Source organism: Procambarus clarkii, chromosome 39, assembly GCF_040958095.1.
Source record: "Procambarus clarkii isolate CNS0578487 chromosome 39, FALCON_Pclarkii_2.0, whole genome shotgun sequence".
Classification (NCBI taxonomy): domain Eukaryota; kingdom Metazoa; phylum Arthropoda; class Malacostraca; order Decapoda; family Cambaridae; genus Procambarus; species Procambarus clarkii.
Genome location: NC_091188.1, coordinates 15,543,736 through 15,564,745, shown reverse-complemented (window position 1 = coordinate 15,564,745; position 21,010 = coordinate 15,543,736). Strand labels below are relative to the sequence as shown.

The window sequence follows — 21,010 nt, the reverse complement described above, 5'->3', positions numbered from 1 at the left end:
TAGGTTAGGTTAGGTAGGGTTGGTTAGGTTCGGTCATATATCTACATTAATTTTAACTCCAATAAAAAAAAATTGACCTCATACATAATGAAATTGGTAGCTTTATCATTTCATAAGAAAAACATTTGAGAAAATATATTAATTCAGGAAAACTTGGCTTATTAGGCAAATCAGGCCTTGCATAGTAGGCCAAAAAGTGCGTTCTGGCTACTAGGTACGACATATATATATATATATATATATATATATATATATATATATATATATATATATATAATATATATATATATATATAATATATATATTATATAATATGTGTGTCGTTTTCTTACGTTTTTCTTTATTGTCGAGGGTAATGGAAAAATTAACTCTCCAAAATTCATTTTTAACATTTTTATTTTTGGTCTGACGCCTAAAAGCGTTTCGTAAGGCTTCTTACATTTTCAAAGACTTGGTTTACACATAACATACATCATGCTTTTATTTGTTTTGGGTGAGGTGATATAACAAAAGTTTTGGGTGAGGTGACAGAACACGAATCAATGAGTATAAATTGGGTATGAAAACATAAGAATGGAAGTAACTACGGAAGGCCTATTGGCCCATACGTTCTCTTGCTGCTTCTATGTTGGTTCGGGGTTTTGAAGTGGGTAGAATATAGTTATGCATTAATTAGCTGTTGATTGCTGGTGTTGACTTTTTAATGTGTAGTGCCTCGCTGATGTCGAGTGTCCTGCTATCACTGTATGTATCGATGATTTCAGTGTTGCTTGTTAAAATTTCTCTGGTGATGGTCTGGTTGTGAGAAGAGATTATATATTCCTTGATGGAGCCCTGTTGTTTGTTCAGTGTTAATCGCCTGGAAAGAGACGTTGTTGTCTTGCCTATATATTGAGTTCTTTGGGGCTTACAGTCCCCCTAAGTGGCCATGTGAAGGCATAGACGACGTTGGTTTCCTTCAAGGCGTTCTGTTTGTTGTCTGGGGAGTTTTCCATGAGTAGGTTGGCCGTTTTGTTGTTTTTGTAGTAAATTGTCAATTGTATTTTCTGATTTTTGTCTGTAGGGATAACGTTCCTATTAATAATATCTTTCACGACACTTTCCTCCGTTTTATGGGCCTTCGAAAAGAAGCTCCTGTAAAACAGTCGAATAGGGGGTACAAGTGTTGTGTTAGTTGACTCTTCAGAGATTGCATGGCGTTTCACCTTTCTTTTTATGACGTCTTCAACGTAACTGTTAGAGAAGCCATTGTTAACTAGGACCTGCCTTACACTACAGAGTTCTTCATCGACTTGCTTCCATCCTGAGCTGTGACTGAGAGCCCGGTCGATGTAAGCGTTGACAACATGCCTCATGTACCTTTCTGGGCAGTCACTATTGGTACTGAGGCACATTCCTATGTTTGTGTCTTTAGTGTAGACTGTAGTGTGGAATTCTCTGTTCCTTTCCGTGACTGTTACATCTAGAAAGGGCAGCTTCCCATCATTCTCCATCTCGTAAGGGAAACTTAACACAGAATTCTGCTTGAAGGCCTCTTTCAGCTGCTGCAGACGTCTGACATCAGGTATCTGAGTCTGACATCAGGTATCCTTTAAGGCGTTCTTCTTTGTGTCTGGAGAGTTTTTCATGAGTAGATTGGCCGTTTTTTTGGTTTTATAGTAAATCGTCAATTGTATCTTCTGATTTTTGTCTGTAGGGATGACGTTTCAATCAACAATATTTTTCAGGACCATTTCCTCCGTTTTATGAGCTGTGGAAAAGAAGTTCCTGTAAAATAGTCTAATAGGGGGTACAGGTGTTGTGTTAGTTGACTCTTCAGAGGGCGCATGACGTTTTACCTTCCTTTTTATGATGTCTTCAATGAAACCATTGGAGAAGCCATTATTGACTAGGACCTGCCTTACCCTACAGAGTTCTTCATCGACTTGCTTCCATCCTGAGCTGTGGCTGAGAGCACGGTCAACGTAAGCGTTGATAACACTCCTCTTGTACCTGTCTGGGCAGTCACTGTTGGCATTGAGGCACATTCCTATGTATGTTTCCTTGGTGTAGACTGCAGTGTGGAAACTTCCGCTCCTTTCCATGACTGTTACATGTGGAAAGGGCAGCTTCCCATCCTTCTCCATCTCGTAAGTTAAACAACACAGAATTCTGCTCGAATGCCTCCTTCAGCTCCTGCAGACGTCTGACATCAGGTACCTGTGTAAAAATGTCGTCAACATACCTGCAGTATATGGCAGGTTTCAAGTTCATGTCAACTAAGACCTTCTGTTCGATGGTACCCATGTAGAAGTTTGCAAACAGGACGCCTAGGGGAGAACCCATGGCAACTCCATCTACTTGCTTATACATGTGCCCATCAGGGCTCAAGAAGGGTGCCTCTTTAGTACAAGCTTGGAGTAGTTTCCTTAGAATGCTTTCTGGTATGTCAAGAGGAGTACAGGCCGGATCACGATACACACTGCTATCATCCCGATTGTTTCATCCACAGGTACGTTGCTAAACAGTGATTCTACGTCCACTGAGGCTCTTATCCCTGTGGCCCGTGTTCCCCACAGTAAGTCAACAAATTCCTTTGGAGACTTCAGGCTGAAAGCACAAGGTACATAAGGAGTCAGCAAGCCGTTGAGTCACTTCACCAGTCTGTACGTGGGTGTGGGTATCTGGCTGATGATTGGCCGAAGTGGGTTTCCAGGTTTGTGTGTCTTGACATATCCATACGCATAACCAGGTTTGTATTCCCCAATAATCTTTGGCAGGTGGAGTCCGGATATCTTGGCGTTCACAGTTTCGAACAATCTGTTTACCTTTGTTTTCAATTCGGCTGTAGTGTCCTTTGTTTCCCTTTGGAATTTAGTTTGGTCAGATAGTATGAGGTTCATTTTCGCCAGATATTCGTCTTTTTTTAAGAATGACGTATATTGGCGACTAGTCACCTCTCCTGACGACTATCTCCTTGTTCTCACGAAGGCTCTTAGCTGCCGCTTTGAGCTCGTGGGACAGTATGGTGCTTCTGTAGTTGCATCGAATCTTTCCTCCTGCAATTAGTTCTGCTTGGAAGGTGTCTTTGGTGTGACCTTCTTTTGTGTCTCGAGGTCGAATATGTCGTCCAACAGGATCTCCAACTCCACTTTCCGGGCCTCTCACTTGGTCTGGACATAACGTGACAGTTTATAGCCAGATTTAGGAGAGTAACTTGGTCCTCAGTGAGGTTAATTCCAATAAAGGTTCAGGAAGCCATCTCTTGGTCGTGGATTCACCATAGGTCCTCCATATAATGTTGTTAGTTTCTTGATTATCCTGGTTTCGGTGCTGTGGTGATGTCGATCTGTGAGGATGTCGAGGTGTTGCTTGATACGAGTACGGAGGTTTTCGTCGATGTTGCTGTTTCTCCATTGGTTTGTAGCGTGAAGTAGCAACTGTTGCAACATATCACCTCACCCAAATGCGAGTATATAAGACAAGCTGTTTAGTGTTAGCATAAGTAAAACTCTGTTTAGTGTTTTCAGGTTACAGTTGTGTGTGTGTAAACTAAGGTCTTTGAAAATGTAATAAGTTATTACGAAATGCGTTCAAGCGTCGCGTCAGACTAGAAATAAAAAGGAATTTTGGAGAATTGAGTTTTCAATTACCATCGACAGTAAAATGAAACATAAGAAATATTGAGAAAATTCGTGTTAGAATTATTAATCTTACTTTTTCGGTCATATTTAAGAACATATGTTTACAAGAAAGACTGCTACCAATATATATATATATATATATATATATATATATATATATATATATATATATATATATATATATATATATATATATATATATATATATATATATATATATATATATATATATATATATATATATAATATACATTTAATATGCACGAAATGAACAATAATCGATGATCACATTAAGGCAGAATAAATCCCATTTGAAAGGTGAAAATATTGCATATACCTTTTCAATCCAACTGGGCTTATAGTTGGGTTGAGAACGTTTACTAATATATATTCACATGCACTTATCATCAACAACTCTCTGATCTGAATGTAACTTAACATTTTTTTTTAAACATTTTATACAGCAGCCAAAATACAGATTTTTTTTTGTCATATTAAGAAGTATTCGTCTCCCTACAAACATTTGTTTTGATGGAAGTTTTTTATATTGCAACTCCTCCCAAGTAATGAGAATAATGAAAATATTAAAAATTTAATGAAAACAAGTAATGAAAATATTAAAAATTTATTCCATTGAAAAACGAATAAAATAGGTTTAAACAAAGTGTAACATTACTACGAGAGTTGGACGCTAAATTGAATGGACATAGAAACCTACTCGGTATGAAACACTAGGTCCAGCGGCGCTCCCTGCACCAGCGGCGCTCCCTGCACCAGCGGCGCTCCCTGCACCAGCGACGCTCCCTTCACCAGCGGCGCTCCCTTCACCAGCGGCGCTCCCTTCACCAGCGGCGCTCCCTTCACCAGCGGCGCTCCCTTCACCAGCGGCGCTCCCTTCACCAGCGGCGCTCCCTTCACCAGCGGCGCTCCCTTCACCAGCGGCGCTCCCTTCACCAGCGGCGCTCCCTTCACCAGCGGCGCTCCCTTCACCAGCGGCGCTCCCTTCACCAGCGGCGCTCCCTTCACCAGCGGCGCTCCCTTCACCAGCGGCGCTCCCTTCACCAGCGGCGCTCCCTTCACCAGCGGCGCTCCCTGCACCAGCGGCGCTCCCTGCACCAGCGGCGCTCCCTGCACCAGCGGCGCTCCCTGCACCAGCGGCGCTCCCTGCACCAGCGGCGCTCCCTGCACCAGCGGCGCTCCCTGCACCAGCGGCGCTCCCTGCACCAGCGGCGCTCCCTGCACCAGCGGCGCTCCCTTCACCAGCGGCGCTCCCTTCACCAGCGGCGCTCCCTTCACCAGCGGCGCTCCCTGCACCAGCGGCGCTCCCTTCACCAGCGGCGCTCCCTTCACCAGCGGCGCTCCCTTCACCAGCGGCGCTCCCTTCACCAGCGGCGCTCCCTTCACCAGCGGCGCTCCCTTCACCAGCGGCGCTCCCTGCACCAGCGGCGCTCCCTTCACCAGCGGGGCTCCCTTCACCAGCGGCGCTCCCTGCACCAGCGGCGCTCCATGCTCCTGCAGTGCTCCCTGCACCAGCGGCGCTCCCTGCTCCTGCAGTGCTCCCTGCACCAGCGGCGCTCCCTGCTCCTGCAGTGCTCCCTGCACCAGCGGCGCTCCCTGCTCCTGCAGTGCTCCCTGCACCAGCGGCGCTCCCTGCTCCTGCAGTGCTCCCTGCACCAGCGGCGCTCCCTGCACCAGCGGCGCTCCCTGCACCAGCGGCGCTCCCTGCACCAGCGGCGCTCCCTGCACCAGCGGCGCTCCCTGCACCAGCGGCGCTCCCTGCTCCTGCAGTGCTCCCTGCACCAGCGGCGCTCCCTGCTCCTGCAGTGCTCCCTGCACCAGCGGCGCTCCCTGCTCCTGCAGTGCTCCCTGCACCAGCGGCGCTCCCTGCTCCTGCAGTGCTCCCTGCACCAGCGGCGCTCCCTGCTCCTGCAGTGCTCCCTGCACCAGCGGCGCTCCCTGCACCAGCAGTGCTCCCTGCACCAGCGGCGCTCCCTGCTCCTGCAGTGCTCCCTGCACCAGCGGCGCTCCCTGCTCCTGCAGTGCTCCCTGCACCAGCGGCGCTCCCTGCACTAGCAGTGCTCCCTGCACCAGCGGCGCTCCCTGCTCCTGCAGTGCTCCCTGCACCAGCGGCGCTCCCTGCACCAGCAGTGCTCCCTGCACCAGCGGCGCTCCCTGCTCCTGCAGTGCTCCCTGCACCAGCGGCGCTCCCTGCTCCTGCAGTGCTCCCTGCACCAGCGGCGCTCCCTGCACCAGCAGTGCTCCCTGCACCAGCGGCGCTCCCTGCTCCTGCAGTGCTCCCTGCACCAGCGGCGCTCCCTGCTCCTGCAGTGCTCCCTGCACCAGCGGCGCTCCCTGCACCAGCAGTGCTCCCTGCACCAGCGGCGCTCCCTGCTCCTGCAGTGCTCCCTGCTCCTGCAGTGCTCCCTGCTCCTGCAGTGCTCCCTGCTCCTTACAACAGACAAAACAAATTTCCCCTCAGATGTAATTGCCTTTAATATCTATTTCGTGATGCTTCTTGTGACCGCCAGTTACGAGAGGGGCCTCACAGGCGGGCCGGGACGCCACTGTGGGGGCGCGGCGGGCCGGGACGCTACTGTGGGGGGCACGGCGGGCCGGGACGCCACTGTGGGGGGCGCGACGGGCCGGGACGCCACTGTGGGGGGCGCGACGGGCCGGGACGCCACTGTGGGGGGCGCGACGGGCCGGGTCGCCACTGTGGGGGGCGCGACGGGCCGGGACGCCACTGTGGGGGGCGCGACGGGGCGGGTCGCCACTGTGGGGGGCGCGACGGGCCGGGACGCCACTGTGGGGGGCGCGACGGGCCGGGTCGCCACTGTGGGGGGCGCGACGGGCCGGGACGCCACTGTGTGGGGGCGCGACGGGCCGGGTCGCCACTGTGGGGGGCGCGACGGGCCGGGACGCCACTGTGGGGGGCGCGGCGGGCCGGGACGCCACTGTGGGGGGCGCGACGGGCCGGGACGCCACTGTGGTGGGCGCGACGGGCCGGGACGCCACTGTGGTGGGCGCGACGGGCCGGGACGCCACTGTGGGGGCGCGGCGGGCCGGGACGCCACTGTGGTGGGCGCGACGGGCCGGGACGCCACTGTGGGGGCGCGGCGGGCCGGGACGCCACTGTGGTGGGCGCGACGGGCCGGGACGCCACTGTGGGGGGCGCGACGGGCCGGGACGCCACTGTGAGGGTGCGGCGGGACACTGTGGCATCACAGATACAAAAAGGGCGCCAATAGCAGTGGAAAGTCATTGGTTACACTCGTAGTCTTTCCCTACGAAATTTCCAACGTGTAATTTTGTTTATTATCGGCACCTGTGATATTTTATCGGTTATGAATGCTATAATCGACAGTGATAGAAAGAGACGTATAATAACGTAAAGGCACTGCAGAAAATAAGCCGCAGGAAACGAGGGCTCGCTAATGGCCGTGTGGCGTGACAGCCGCCACCCGACTCCTGGTCTGCATCTCCACTCACCTCCCGGCCCCTCCCTCACCTAGGCACCTCCTGGCTCCTCCACCCGGCTACCTTCGGTTCCACCTACCTCAACTACTCTCCATCTGTTCCATGTACTTCCCCCTAGGCTTCCGTATCCACCATTTGACATCTGTACCGTCTGTCATTTTAACCCACCACCTGGCACCTATTTTTCTCAACCTGGCGTTCTGTACTCACTACGGTCTCCTGTACCTTCCACTTGACTCTTCAACCTACCACCCGGCCCTTGAACCCACTAAACAACTCTTGTACTATCCACCAGGCTACTGTTCCCAGCGAAGACAATTGTCATTATCAAATTGCACTCACCACTTGGGTTCAATGTTATATATAGCTCTAATCACTGGAACAATACACTTTTCTCAAAAAGTATGCTAGGGAAATTATCAATGATGAACGTCCCACTCACTACTATTAATTACCCAGATGAAACACTCATATTCTTCTTAACTTTAATTAGAAAATAGCAAAGTTGCATTCGATACGATGCTCTAATTGCTAGGCTGCTGTGGAAATACCTTTAAATATTAAGCACGTATATATTATGGCCTGAGGCCTGGTTAAGAGTGTTCACTCACCAACCTGTCCTCACAAATAATACATTGCATCTTAACGTCGAAATCCCAATGGTTGAAATATGATGTACTATTCAACCTGTCATCGGGGAGGAGACCCGCTCAAGGTAATTGATTCGAAACGACTACATAATTAGTGCTATTATCGTGTATAATTAATGCTACAAATACTCTCCCCCATCATTAGGTAATGGTTATTTTAGGGTAAGATTTGGAGAGGTGGTTAGGTTATGTTTCATTATGTTTGGTTACAGTAATACGGTTTATTATTGACGATTGTGACATGAAATTCGAAAACTACTTGAGTGTGCTAGTGAATTCCTCTTACAGAAAACAAAAATATTTAAAGAAAACTTTTTCAGCATTCACTTTTTTATATTTTAAACCAACGATTTATTTTACAATAAAGTTATTAATAACAATCTCTGTTTACGACAAAGGTTTATTTGCCAGTTTACATGTAGACTATTACTGGAAATGTAATATGCTCTCAGACCTCACAAATATCTAGATAATTATCCCGGTGGTTTAAGGGTGGGTTTAGTTCCTCATGGTTATGGAATTGGTCTGAGGAGCTCAATCATAGCAGCTCACAAATAATCACTTTTTCTGTGCTTTGTTTAATCGGTTCGTTTGGGATAGATTAGGTCGGGTAGTTTAGGACATCATTTTAATGGGAGGACAAGACTAGACAACGGGCTGTACTCACAAGTCGTATCTAGTAATGCCATCAAAATCTCAAAAATGTGGAGGAATTCTCTCTACCCTACTAATCCTAATTTACCTAATCCTTGAGGTAAACTAATCTATAGGTCAGTTCTTAACCATTCATCTGGTTCACAAGTACTAAACATATACGAATCAACCAAGTATGAGGAGGTAAAGGACTAGTGATATTAATTTATGTGCAAGGCGTAGGAATAATACTCAATTACTCAACTAAATATGATTGCTCAGTTAAATATGAGTTATTTATCAATGAGTTAACAAAGTTTATGGCTTAACTGGATTCATTTATGTCGTCCTCTGTCGTAGCCTAAACTTCCTGAAGGGACAAGTAGCATACAGGTTCTGTAATGGTGTCTGCGTCTTCCACCAACCTGAGGAGAACTCCACAGCTGGAAATAATTCCATGAATTTTTACCTAGTGCAACAGAGCACTGCTTCGATAAGTTGACAGATTGAATATTCAAATTTGACGAATTGCTGTATGCTATACTGCACCACTTGCACAAAGTCTTTACCAATGACATCCCATAATCCTCACAAAATTTTTAGGAGTCGTGTCGTGGACGTGGTGGTGAGCAGACGTGTTCTGTTTCTGCTACTGGCGTCTAGTGGGTGGACGTGTTTGTGATCGCTGCTAGACTATTCTATATGATGTTTGTTAGATCTCTTGCTGATTATAATACTTTGCACTTAATTAAATTCCCCTCCTCTGTGTTGGATAAACTTGAAGTAGTACAGAATGAAGCCATGAGGATAATTCTTGGTGCCCTGAGATGCACAAGAATCATCAACATGAGGGAAGAACTGAAGCTTCCAACCATACTAGAGAATAATGCAAGTCAACACTACCTTTTGCCTTAAAGTCATGAGAGACCCTACATCTCCTGCATTGCTCAGAGACAAATTATTTAGTGCTGTTAACACCCTATTGACTGGTGCCGACATACCAACTCACTCCTTTTATGATAAATGGCTGAGCAACAATGCCTACAATCTCATTAAACTTAACATTCCTTTTAAGTGCACTCTACCTGTCTGATATTCCTAGGTATCCCCATCTCTGCTGTCAAAACTGTATTGGTCCAAACACTCATGTCTGATAGGAAAGTAATTACTGACTCCTAACGACCTGAAAGTACTAGTATAAAAAGCTATGATTTGTTCAGATCTGAAACCTATGTTTATAGGTATCACAAAACGTCCACTCGGCTGTGCGACACAGTGGTTGCAAGGATCAGGTTGGGTTACCGTTACCTGTGGCAGGTGGCTGCAGGTGACGGATCTCCCAATCCTGAGCACTCCAGGTGCAAACTCTGTGAGCAGGAACTACAGCACGATCTCCCGCACTACATCACTGAATGCCCAGTTATTAGACCTTTCAGACCAGTTGGCATGAGGTACCTGGAGCTTTGCAATTACTTTATTCACTCTCGTATTCTTGAAGATATCCTCACAGTGTACCCAAAATTTGCCAGTGCAGGCTACTGAACATATGGCGCTATGGCGCTGTGTAACTAACCATCCTGCGAGATGGGGACTTTTATTACCACTGCTGCCTTACTCACTCTTGTGTTGATGATATCCTCAAAATGCATCCGGAGTCTGCCAGTGCAGACTGCCTATGACACATGCCTCTGTATGACTAACCATCCTGTGTGATGGGGATTTTTTTTAGCATCATGTAGTTAGCTTTTTTGACACACTGTACTTCACTTCATATTGTCTAGGGTAGCTGCACTAATGCAGATGTACCTCATGTATTAATAATAAAAAAAAAAGTCGTCGCTGTTGGCCGGCGTGTTGACTGATGGGCGGATAGCGTCACGTTGGGGGTGGTATATGTGCCGTCATGGGCTCCTACACACCTCCACTCAAGCGGAAGGAGTCCGTAGGACTCAAGTAACACTGATTATGACCTTGTCTGTACGACGATCTTCGATGTGTTACAGATAAAGATGGACGAAATATGTGGTTACCAATCACTGCCAGGGAACAGAGTGGTGGGGAAATTTAAAAACAATGTGGCGTTTTCAGAGTTTCTAAAGAAGTATGATGATGACATTATCAGTTTGCCTAATGGGAAAGGATCAGTACAAGTGATAAATTTGAGCAAAACGTTTACATACGTTTCTGTGAAGGATGCGCCATTTGAAATGTTGAATGGAACTATTATTCACATACTGCACCAATATGGGAAAGTGGACAATGTTCGTTTCAATAAGTATACCAATGGACCAGGAAAAGGGTGTGTCAATGGAAGTCCAGACGCCCCTAGTCTGGTTGTACCAGGCCCAACCAACTCTTCTCCTGTTTGCAATATTTTGGTATTACCAGCTGTGAGGGAGCGCTGGACTCCTGCTGGGAGTCTTATGTATTCTCCACTCAGTCAGTCATTAGTTAATCACTATACACACTGTTGTTCTTACTTTAAATGTCCAACTAATTGCTTTTGCTAATCAGCCAATAGCAAGTGTTGTTGAGGTTGGGGCCGGGCCTATAATGGAGTCTCCACCCTCCCTGCCCTGCCAGATCAGGGGGTGGATGCCGATTAATGAATACTTGTCAATTATAAATCTATTTATCTAATTTGACTAATATTAAACTAATGAACCAAGAGAGAATTTAGAGAACATATAATGTTATTAATTTAAATCTACAAAGAGTTGAAATGAGCTGGCTTGCCAACGTTTAATGACGTGACACTGTACGGTGTTAAGGCTGATCAGATCAACTTGTTGCTAGGTGAAGTTCACTCTCGGTGATCCCTTAATAACCCACTACATTTAGAAATTATATATAATTAAAACAATGGGAGTAACAAACAAACAAGAACAAACAAGTACAGACCGACACGAGAGTCCTGGCCTGTGCTGGAGTCAATATTGCTTACCCCCCCCCCCCCCCGCCCCCCCCCCATCAGCCGGACCCGTCCTCCCTCCTCCAGAAAGCTGAGCACAATCCTGTAATTCATCTACACAAGGGTGAAATGAATTCGTGATCTGGACATATATTGCAAATCATCCAAATTATATCTTCCAGGGACAAAATCTCAATTTGTCAGACCAAGTCATTCTATTTCTCGCCCTCAGACACGCTCTCTCTCTGCCAGTAGACTGTTGACTGTCAGTAGACAGTATGCTTCACTCCAGTAGACTGTTGACTGTTAGTAGACAGTATGCTTCACTTGCCAGTAGACTGTTGACTGTTAGTAGACAGTATGCTTCAGTTGCCAGTAGACTGTTAGTAGACAGTATGCTTCACTTGCCAGTAGACTGTTAGTAGACGGTATGCTTCACTTGCCAGTAGACTGTTAGTAGACAGTATGCTTCACTTGCCAGTAGACTGTTAGTAGACAGTATGCTTCACTTGCCAGTAGACTGTTAGTAGACAGTATGCTTCACTTGCCAGTAGACTGTTAGTAGACAATATGCTTCACTTGCCAGTAGACTGTTGACTGTTAGTAGACAGTATGCTTCACTTGCCAGTAGACTGTTAGTAGACAGTATGCTTCACTTGCCAGTAGACTGTTAGTAGACAGTATGCTTCACTTGCCAGTAGACTGTTAGTAGACAGTATGCTTCACTTGCCAGTAGACTGTTAGTAGACAGTATGCTGCAGTTGCCAGTAGACTGTTAGTATACAGTATGCTTCACTTGCCAGTAGACTGTTGACTGTCAGTAGACAGTATGCTTCACTTGCCAGTAGACTGTTGACTGTTAGTAGACAGTATGCTTCACTTGCCAGTAGACTGTTAGTAGACAGTATGCTTCAGTTGCCAGTAGACTGTTAGTAGACAGTATGCTTCAGTTGCCAGTAGACTGTTAGTAGACAGTATGCTTCAGTTGCCAGTAGACTGTTGACTGTTAGTAGACAGTATGCTTCACTTGCCAGTAGACTGTCAGTAGACAGTATGCTGCAGTTGCCAGTAGACTGTTGACTGCCAGTAGAAAGTAAGCTTCAGTTGCCAGTAGACTGTCAGTAGACAGTATGCTTTAGTGGACTGTTGACTGTCAGTAGCTGTACGCTTCAGTTGCCAGTAGACTGTTGACTGTCAGTAGAAAGTATGCCTCAGTTGCAAGTAGACTGTCAGTAGACAGTGAGCTTCAGTTCCCAGTAGACTGTTAGTAGAGAGTAAGCTTCAGTTGCCAGTAGATTGTTTACTGTCATTAGACAGTAGGCTTCATTTGCCAGTAGACTCTGTGTAGCCAGATGAGAATCAGCTGCCAGTAGTCCGTGGGCTGCCGATAGACAGTGGACTGGCAGTGAATATACCGCTGCTGATAGACAGTTGTCCTGAAGAAGACACTAGGCTGTAAATTGACAAGAAATAAATGAGCCATCAATAAACAGGGTTGGTAGATAACCCATTATCTAGTTAATTATAATGGGTTAGCTAGTAGATAAGGGGTTTACTAGCGGTTTGGTGGATGGATAGATAGATGAAGGATCAATAAACAGATGAATTGATAGTTGGATAGACTGGTGGATAGATGGATGGAAGGATATACAGATATACAGATAAAGAGATGCATGGATGTATAAAAGTCCCCATCTAATGACTGTTACCTTGGTTAAAACAGGGTGCATGTCACATTTAAATAAATTATTATTAAAAGCTGAGATACAATCATTTATCACCATACATACAAACATACAGCATAAAGTGCACACGAAGTCCCAGGCGCCAATATACTCAATGGGAAGAATTTGGAACAATTGAATTCTTCCTATTTATATATTATCTTCAATCGTTAAAAAAAGGGAAAAGTTCGTCCAACCCAACCCAACCCACCCACCCAACCCAATCCAAACCAACCCAACCCACCCACCCACCCAACCCAACCCAACCCACCCACCCACCCAGTCCAACCCAAACCACCCACCCAACCCAATCCAAACCAACCCAACCCAACCTATCCTAACTCAACCCATCCCAACCCAGGCAAGACAGTTGTATATATTCTGTAATTATATTAAGAAAAAATATATTTTATTGTCATTTAAATACAACCTCTCGGGCACAAACAAAAAATAGATAATTTACAGTGTTGTATTAATATTTACATCACACATAACATTCATTAATATTGAGTATTTTTTTTTACAAGAGTAGACACATATTTTACAGGTGTATTACAGCACACTCAACTTTAAGTATGCATACATATAGTGCATTTTCTCAAATAGCCTCCAAGATAACGTATCTATTTTTTGGTGGGGGGGGGGGGGGGGGGGGGGGGGGGGATTCGGCGCCAGTTAAGTATAATATATATGGATCATCCTCCCATCATTGATCGTACTCTGATGATGACGATGATCCACTAGGTGATATTTGCGTATCCTTTAGAGTGTGTCTTGTGAATTCGCTAATTAATCACCAGCTTTAGGAAATTTTGTAAACATTTCATTATCAAAGGCCTAAATTTTATATTTTGTTCACATTTAGATGTAGTTCAAATGTTAAATAATCGAAAGGTTGAGTTTCACGTGAAGGAGAAACAATTTTTTATAGGTCACACCCCTATACTTCTTACATAGGGGGAAAGTCCTGTGTAATTTTGTCCATACTCTCCTTCTCCTCCTCGTCCTAGTTGGTAAACTGGTTCGGTTGAGACGAAGGAATATCACTCACCTGCCAAGATGCAACAGCTGGAGGGGACTCAACACCTCGAAGGATGTCTGGCATTGTCTTTAACTCGGGTACCAAGAGGATTGGGGGATGTCTCCTGTTGGAAGGTGTTGGAAAAACTAATGCTGCACTAACTGGAGTTAATACATAGCCTTGATTTAACAGAGGATCAGAATGGAAGGTACAGTTAGAGTTGATAAAAGGATTAGTCAAACCTTAGCAGTCCCTATGTTGACATTGTTTTGGGGGAATGACCTGGTTACAAGTAAAAGTTTTAGGAAAATAATATGGTTAGAAGTAAAGGTTTTAGGGGAATGCCATTGTTAGAAGTAAAATATACAACAGATGTGAATGTCTGGGGGTGTAACTAAATCATCGTGAAAAATCATTTGGACAGAGCACCTCGGTATGTCATTCACCTCCACTAGGATTCACACCATTTGAGTTCACTTTGAGCCACGATGTCAATGTGTCGGGGCAACACATGCACAACTGCAACATTTATTTAGAGTCTCCCACAATTTTTGTTTACAAAATTCAAGAAATAATTTTAGTATATGAACTAATAAGTGAGACTGTGGTGAGTTCGAAAAAAAATATAATACTTCTTGGCTCTATAGTTTGGCCATAGTAGTTCACAAAAAGCCAATTTACCCATTATGAGCCTTGATTAAATATTATAAAAAAGTATTCGGAATATCCATAAAAAATATTTTTCTTACAAAATTATATCTAAAAGATTGCGATACAATGACTAACAAAATTGTAGTTTCCCCTCCATACCGACTACAGAATACTAATGATGAACAAAAATTGTTTTAACAAAACTATTAAATATTATATGTAGATAAAAGATAAATATATTACAAATTCCGATTTACTAAAGTAAATAAAAAATAGACCTGGCCTCTTCTCCCATTTTCACTCCCGTCCCTCTCCTCAAAAATTAATATATAAATTTATATTTATTTACTAATTATAAAATTAAAGTAGACCATGCGTATATTATTATAAAATTGGGAAAACTGATCGATATCTATTAGGTCCCTGTAAATAAGTGCATATAATGAGTTATGAAGTAGTGTCTGTACTTAGGAATACTTCTGTAGTGAGTTAGAGATATTACTTAGAGCCATAAGTTCATGGTCATTACCCCAGGTCGCATTAATTACTTTTAGAGTAATTAACGCGGCCTTGGCATTAGACTTTTAGAGTAAACTAAGAGACAGTAAAACGACGACAGAACTCTCCTAGATGTAATTGACCACAGTAATGTGTTTAATTACAGATATAACCTGGTATCTTCTAAATTACTTACACACACACACACACACACACACACACACACACACACACACACACACACACACACACACACACACACACACACACACACATATATATATATATATATATATATATATATATATATATATATATATATATATATATATATATATATATATATATATATATATATATATATATATATAATATGCAATTGACGATCACAGAACACTGATCATTTTTATGCGGAAAATCCACAGAGAAATGTGAAAGGAAGTGAACGTTTTGGCCTGATTAAAGCTGTTGTCAACACCAAACTCAATCCTTTCACATTTCTCTGTGGATTTTCCGCATATATATATATATATATATATATATATATATATATATATATATATATATATATATATATATATATATATATATATATATATATATCGTACCTAGTAGCCAGAACGCACTTCTCTGCCTACTATGCAAGGCCCAATTTGCCTAGTAAGCCAAGTTTTTATGAATTGTTTTTCGACTACCTAACCTACCTAACCTAACGTTTTCGGCTACCTAACCTAACCTATAAAGATAGGTTAGGTTAGGTTAGGTAGGGTTGGTTAGGTTCGGTCATATATCTACGTTAATTTTAACTCCAATAAAAAAAATTGACCTCATACATAATGAAATGGGTAGCTTTATCATTTCATAAGAAAAAATTAGAGAAAATATATTAATTCAGGAAAACTTGGCTTTTTAGGCAAATCGGGCCTTGCATAGTAGGCCGAGAAGTGCGTTCTGGCTACTAGGTACGACATATATATATATATATATATATATATATATATATATATATATATATATATATATATATATATATATATATATTTTATATAATATATATTGGTGTATACTGGCAGCAGGTTTTCTTTTTAACATGTCTCATTGAATATGACCGCATATTCTTTGGGGCACACGTGAGGAATGAGGTGATTTGATAAAATGCTATGCCCAAGATTACCATCCAGGTGCCGGCGGGGGGGGGGGGGGGTTCAAATAGCTTCGGCTATCACTTCCTTATGTCCAGTCGTGATGGTCAAGCCGATTAAGGCGTCATGTACATACCAGTTGCGTTGCTCCTGGCAGTATGGGTTTGAGTCACTTCTGGGGTGTGAGTTTTCAGTTGCATATAGTCCTGGGGACCATTCAGGCTTGTTCGCATATATATATATATATATATATATATATATATATATATATATATATATATATATATATATATATATATATAATATTGTATTATAATTAAAACGCCTTTCCAAAAACGTTGCCTTTAAATCACCACTTAATGATCTCGTGAAAACATAATCGCCGGTAAACAATAATTAATAACAATGCTGCTTTATGTCCGATGTCACTCCTCACGGAATTTCTGATAATCACTTTATTTGTATATAACACTCTTCCTAAACACAAAGGGGGAAAATGAAAGGGTACATCAACTGCTACTAGAGCGACTGTAGGCGCACAACGAAGCACGCCCACGACGTTGAGACGTCCTCTTGTTGGTAAATGACTCCTCCCTTGGAGCCGCTCGCTCCATGAAGCTCCAACTGATGTCGCCTGGCCTACCCAGACTAATACAATTCCACGTACTGGTCCACCGCCTCACGCATAGCTTCGTCGAGTGAATTCTTCTCCCATGTAAGCAGTTGTGGAGCTGCACCCGACCTGGATTGCTACCAAATATTTTAAACAAAGCTCTGCCATCGTGCACAGCCCGCGGGTTGTCCTACAACCACCTCAGCGCCGCCTCTCGAAGTTACCCAGGAGCGCCGTCGTCACCGAGCCTTGGGTGCTATTTCACACCCTCCAGCTCGACCTCATACTCCCTGGGAGTCGACAGGCCTTCCTCTTCGTTAGTACAAGGTAGCTGATAGAATTTACTTCTGGAGGCCTATACCTCTCCAGAACGGATAATCGCTTGAGCGCACCCCCGCTCAGCAGGCCCCTTGGTTGCCAGTGAGTCAGATTTCCGCCTTCCTTGCAGGGGCGCCTGACGTCATGCTACATCATGCCCATTGATCGACGCCATTGGTCAGCCTGTCCTAGCTCCCGCCGCCGACCAATCGCGCCACACCTAACGCTGTACCCAGCATGCACTGGGGGGTCGCCTCCAGCGGGAAAGCTCACATGTTTCGCGAGCTGCACCGCCATATTGATGATGGACGCGTCTCCTAGCCTCTGCCCAGATAATCTGAAAATCGAAATTGCTTATAACTGCAGCATCTTGCTTCCCTTTAAGTGTTGTAATATCAGCTAAACTCATTCTGGTTATTTTCTGGTTATCAGAGAGGGAATCATAACTCTTATATGAGGGAATAGGGGAATACAGGCTGAACCTCCGTAAAACACTCGCCTCCAAACCCATATGTAACTGGTTTCAGCACCCATACCCAAGCCTACCTCCGACAGCTGGCTCCAACACCTAAATACTAGGCATTCCCACAACTGGCTTCAGTTCCCATATCGAAACCTTCTTCCCACTATGGGCATCAAAACATGCCTCCAAGCCATCCTCCCACAAGTGGCCCCAACACCCACACCCAAGCCTTCCTCCCACACGTGGCTCCAAACCTCCGTCCAGCTATGCTTGAGGCGTCAGACAGTTCATTAAGAGGGAGATGGCGGAGGCAGGAGAGAGCGACCAAATTAAAGAATGGTAATGGCAGGAGTGAGGAATTAACTCAGATTTTTGCATTTCACGTTCTCTCACATTTTAAAACATCTTGAATTTTTCTCGTAATGTTTATGTTAATTAAGTTTTATTTTACTTCCTTTAATTTAGACTCTTTATTACCGTATATGGAATAATTTTTTCCGCTTACCTAATAAATAATTAGGAACCTAGTTACAAATTTATTAGTGAATTCGGTCTATGTATATATATATATATATATATATATATATATATATATATATATATATATATATATATATATATATATATATATATATATATACATGTCGTACCTAGTAGCCAGAACGTCGTACTCAGCCTACTATGCAAGGCCCGATTTGCCTAATAAGCCAAGTTTTCCTGAATTAATATATTTTCTCATTGTTTTCTTATGAAATGATAAAGTTACCCATTTCATTATGTATGAGGTCAATTTTTTTTAATTGGAGTTAAAATTAACGTAGATATATGACCGAACCTAACCAACCTTACCTAACCTAACCTAACCTAACCTATCTTTATAGGTTAGGTTAGGTAGCCGAAAAAGTTAGGTTAGGTTAGGTAGGTTAGGTAGTCGAAAAACCATTAATTCATGAAAACTTGGCTTATTAGGCAAATTGGGTCTTGCATAGTAGGCTGAGAAGTGCGTTCTGGCTACTAGATACGACATATTATATATATATATATATATATATATATATATATATATATATATATATATATATATATATATGTCGTACCTAGTAGCCAGAACTCACTTCTCAGCCTACTATTCAAGGCCCGATTTGCCTAATAAGCCAAGTTTTCCTGAATTAATATATTTACTATAATTTTTCTCTTATGAAATGATAAAGCAACCCTTTTCTCTATGTATGAGGTCAATTTTTTTTATTGGAGTTAAAATTAACGTAGATATATGACCGAACCTAACCAACCCTACCTAACCTAACCTAACCTATATTTATAGGTAAGGTTAGGTTAGGTAGCCAAAAAAAGCTAAGTTAGGTTAGGTAGGTTAGGTAGACGAAAAAACATTAATTCATGAAAACTTGGCTTATTAGGCAAATCGGGCCTTGAATAGTAGGCCGAGAAGTGCGTTCTGGCTATTAGGTACGACATATATATATATATATATATATATATATATATATATATATATATATATATATATATATATATAAAATATGTCGTACCTAGTAGCCAGAACGCACTTCTCAGCCTACTATGCAAGACCCAATTTGCCTAATAAGCCAAGTTTTCATGAATTAATGGTTTTTCGACTACCTAACCTAACCTAACCTAACTTTTTCGGCTACCTAACCTAACCTAACCTATAAAGATAGGTTAGGTTAGGTAGGGTTGGTTAGGTTCGGTCATATATCTACGTTAATTTTAACTCCAATAAAAAAAAAATGACCTCATACATAATGAAATGGGTAGCTTTATCATTTCATAAGAAAAAAATTAGAGAAAATATATTAATTCAGGAAAACTTGGCTTATTAGGCAAATCGGGCCTTGCATAGTAGGCCGAGAAGTGCGTTCTGGCTACTAGGTACGACATATATATATATATATATATATATATATATATATGTCGTACCTAATAGCCAGAACGCACTTCTCAGCCTACTATTCAAGGCCCGATTTGCCTAATAAGCCAAGTTTTCATGAATTAATGTTTTTTCGTCTACCTAACCTACCTAACCTAACCTAACCTAGCTTTTTTTGGCTACCTAACCTAACCTTACCTATAAATATAGGTTAGGTTAGGTTAGGTAGGGTTGGTTAGGTTCGGTCATATATCTACGTTAATTTTAACTCCAATAAAAAAAAATTGACCTCATACATAGAGAAAAGGGTTGCTTTATCATTTCATAAGAAAAAAATTATAGTAAATATATTAATTCAGGAAAACTTGGCTTATTAGGCAAATCGGGCCTTGAATAGTAGGCTGAGAAGTGAGTTCTGGCTACTAGGTACGACATATATATATATATATATATATGTATATATATATATATATATATATATATATATATATATATATATATATATATATGTATATATATATATATATATATGTCGTACCTAGTAGCCAGAACGCACTTCTCAGCCTACTATGCAAGGCCAGATTTGCCTAATAAGCCAAGTTTTCCTGAATTGATATATTTTCTCTAATTTTTTTCTTATGAAATGATAAAGCTACCCATTTCATCATGTATGAGGTCAATTTTTTGTTATTGGAGTTAAAATTAACGTAGATATATGACCAAACCTAACCAACCCTACCTAACCTAACCTAACCTATCTTTATAGGTTAGGCTAGGTTAGGTAGCAGAAAAAGTTAGGTTAGGTTAGGTTAGGTAGGTTAGGTAGTCGAAAAACAATTAATTCATGAAAACTTGGCTTATTAGGCAAATCGGGCCTTGCATAGTAGGCTGAGAAGTGAGTTCTGGCTACTAGGTACGACATATATATATATATGTATATATATATATATATATATAAATATATATATATGTATATATATATATATATGTATATATATATTATATATATATATATATATATATATATATATATATATATATATATATATATAAATAATATAATGGTATACATATTAATATATTTTGGTAGCAGTCTTTCTTTAAACATATGTTGTTAAATATGACCGAAAAGGTACGATTAATAATTGTAACACGAATTTTCTCAATATATCTTATGTTTCTTTTCACTGTCGATGGCAATTGAAAAATCAATTCTCCAACATTCATTTTTATATCTTGTCTGACTTTCTAGTCAGACTAGGTCCCTTGCAAGCAGAACTTATTGCAGGAGGAGGAAAGATTCGAGGCAACTACAGAAGCACCATACTCAGAAGCACCGCTTTGAGCTCGGGGAGCTCAAAGCGGCAGCTAAGAGCC

General features: G+C 42.6%; 1 protein-coding gene across 1 annotated transcript; it reads right to left on the bottom strand.

Annotated features, from left to right (window-relative positions):
• Positions 1-4,337: 4,337 nt before the first annotated feature.
• LOC123760464 (collagen alpha-2(IV) chain-like) lies at positions 4,338-14,123 on the bottom strand. Its single transcript, XM_069338029.1, has 2 exons — positions 14,070-14,123; positions 4,338-6,071 (listed from the first exon to the last, which is right to left on the bottom strand). The coding sequence occupies exons 1-2, from the start codon at positions 14,121-14,123 to the stop codon at positions 4,338-4,340; spliced, it is 1,788 nt and encodes a 595-aa protein (XP_069194130.1).
• Positions 14,124-21,010: the final 6,887 nt, after the last annotated feature.

Excerpts from the sequence above, each read along its gene's own strand:
- LOC123760464 (XM_069338029.1), bottom strand. The coding sequence starts at position 14,123 with ATGCCAGACATCCTTCGAGGTGTTGAGTCCCCTCCAGCTGTTGCATCT. Across the intron at positions 6,072-14,069 it reads CAGCTGTTGCATCTTGGCAG|GAGCAGGGAGCACTGCAGGA; the intron begins GTGAGTGATATT and ends GTCTGTTGTAAG.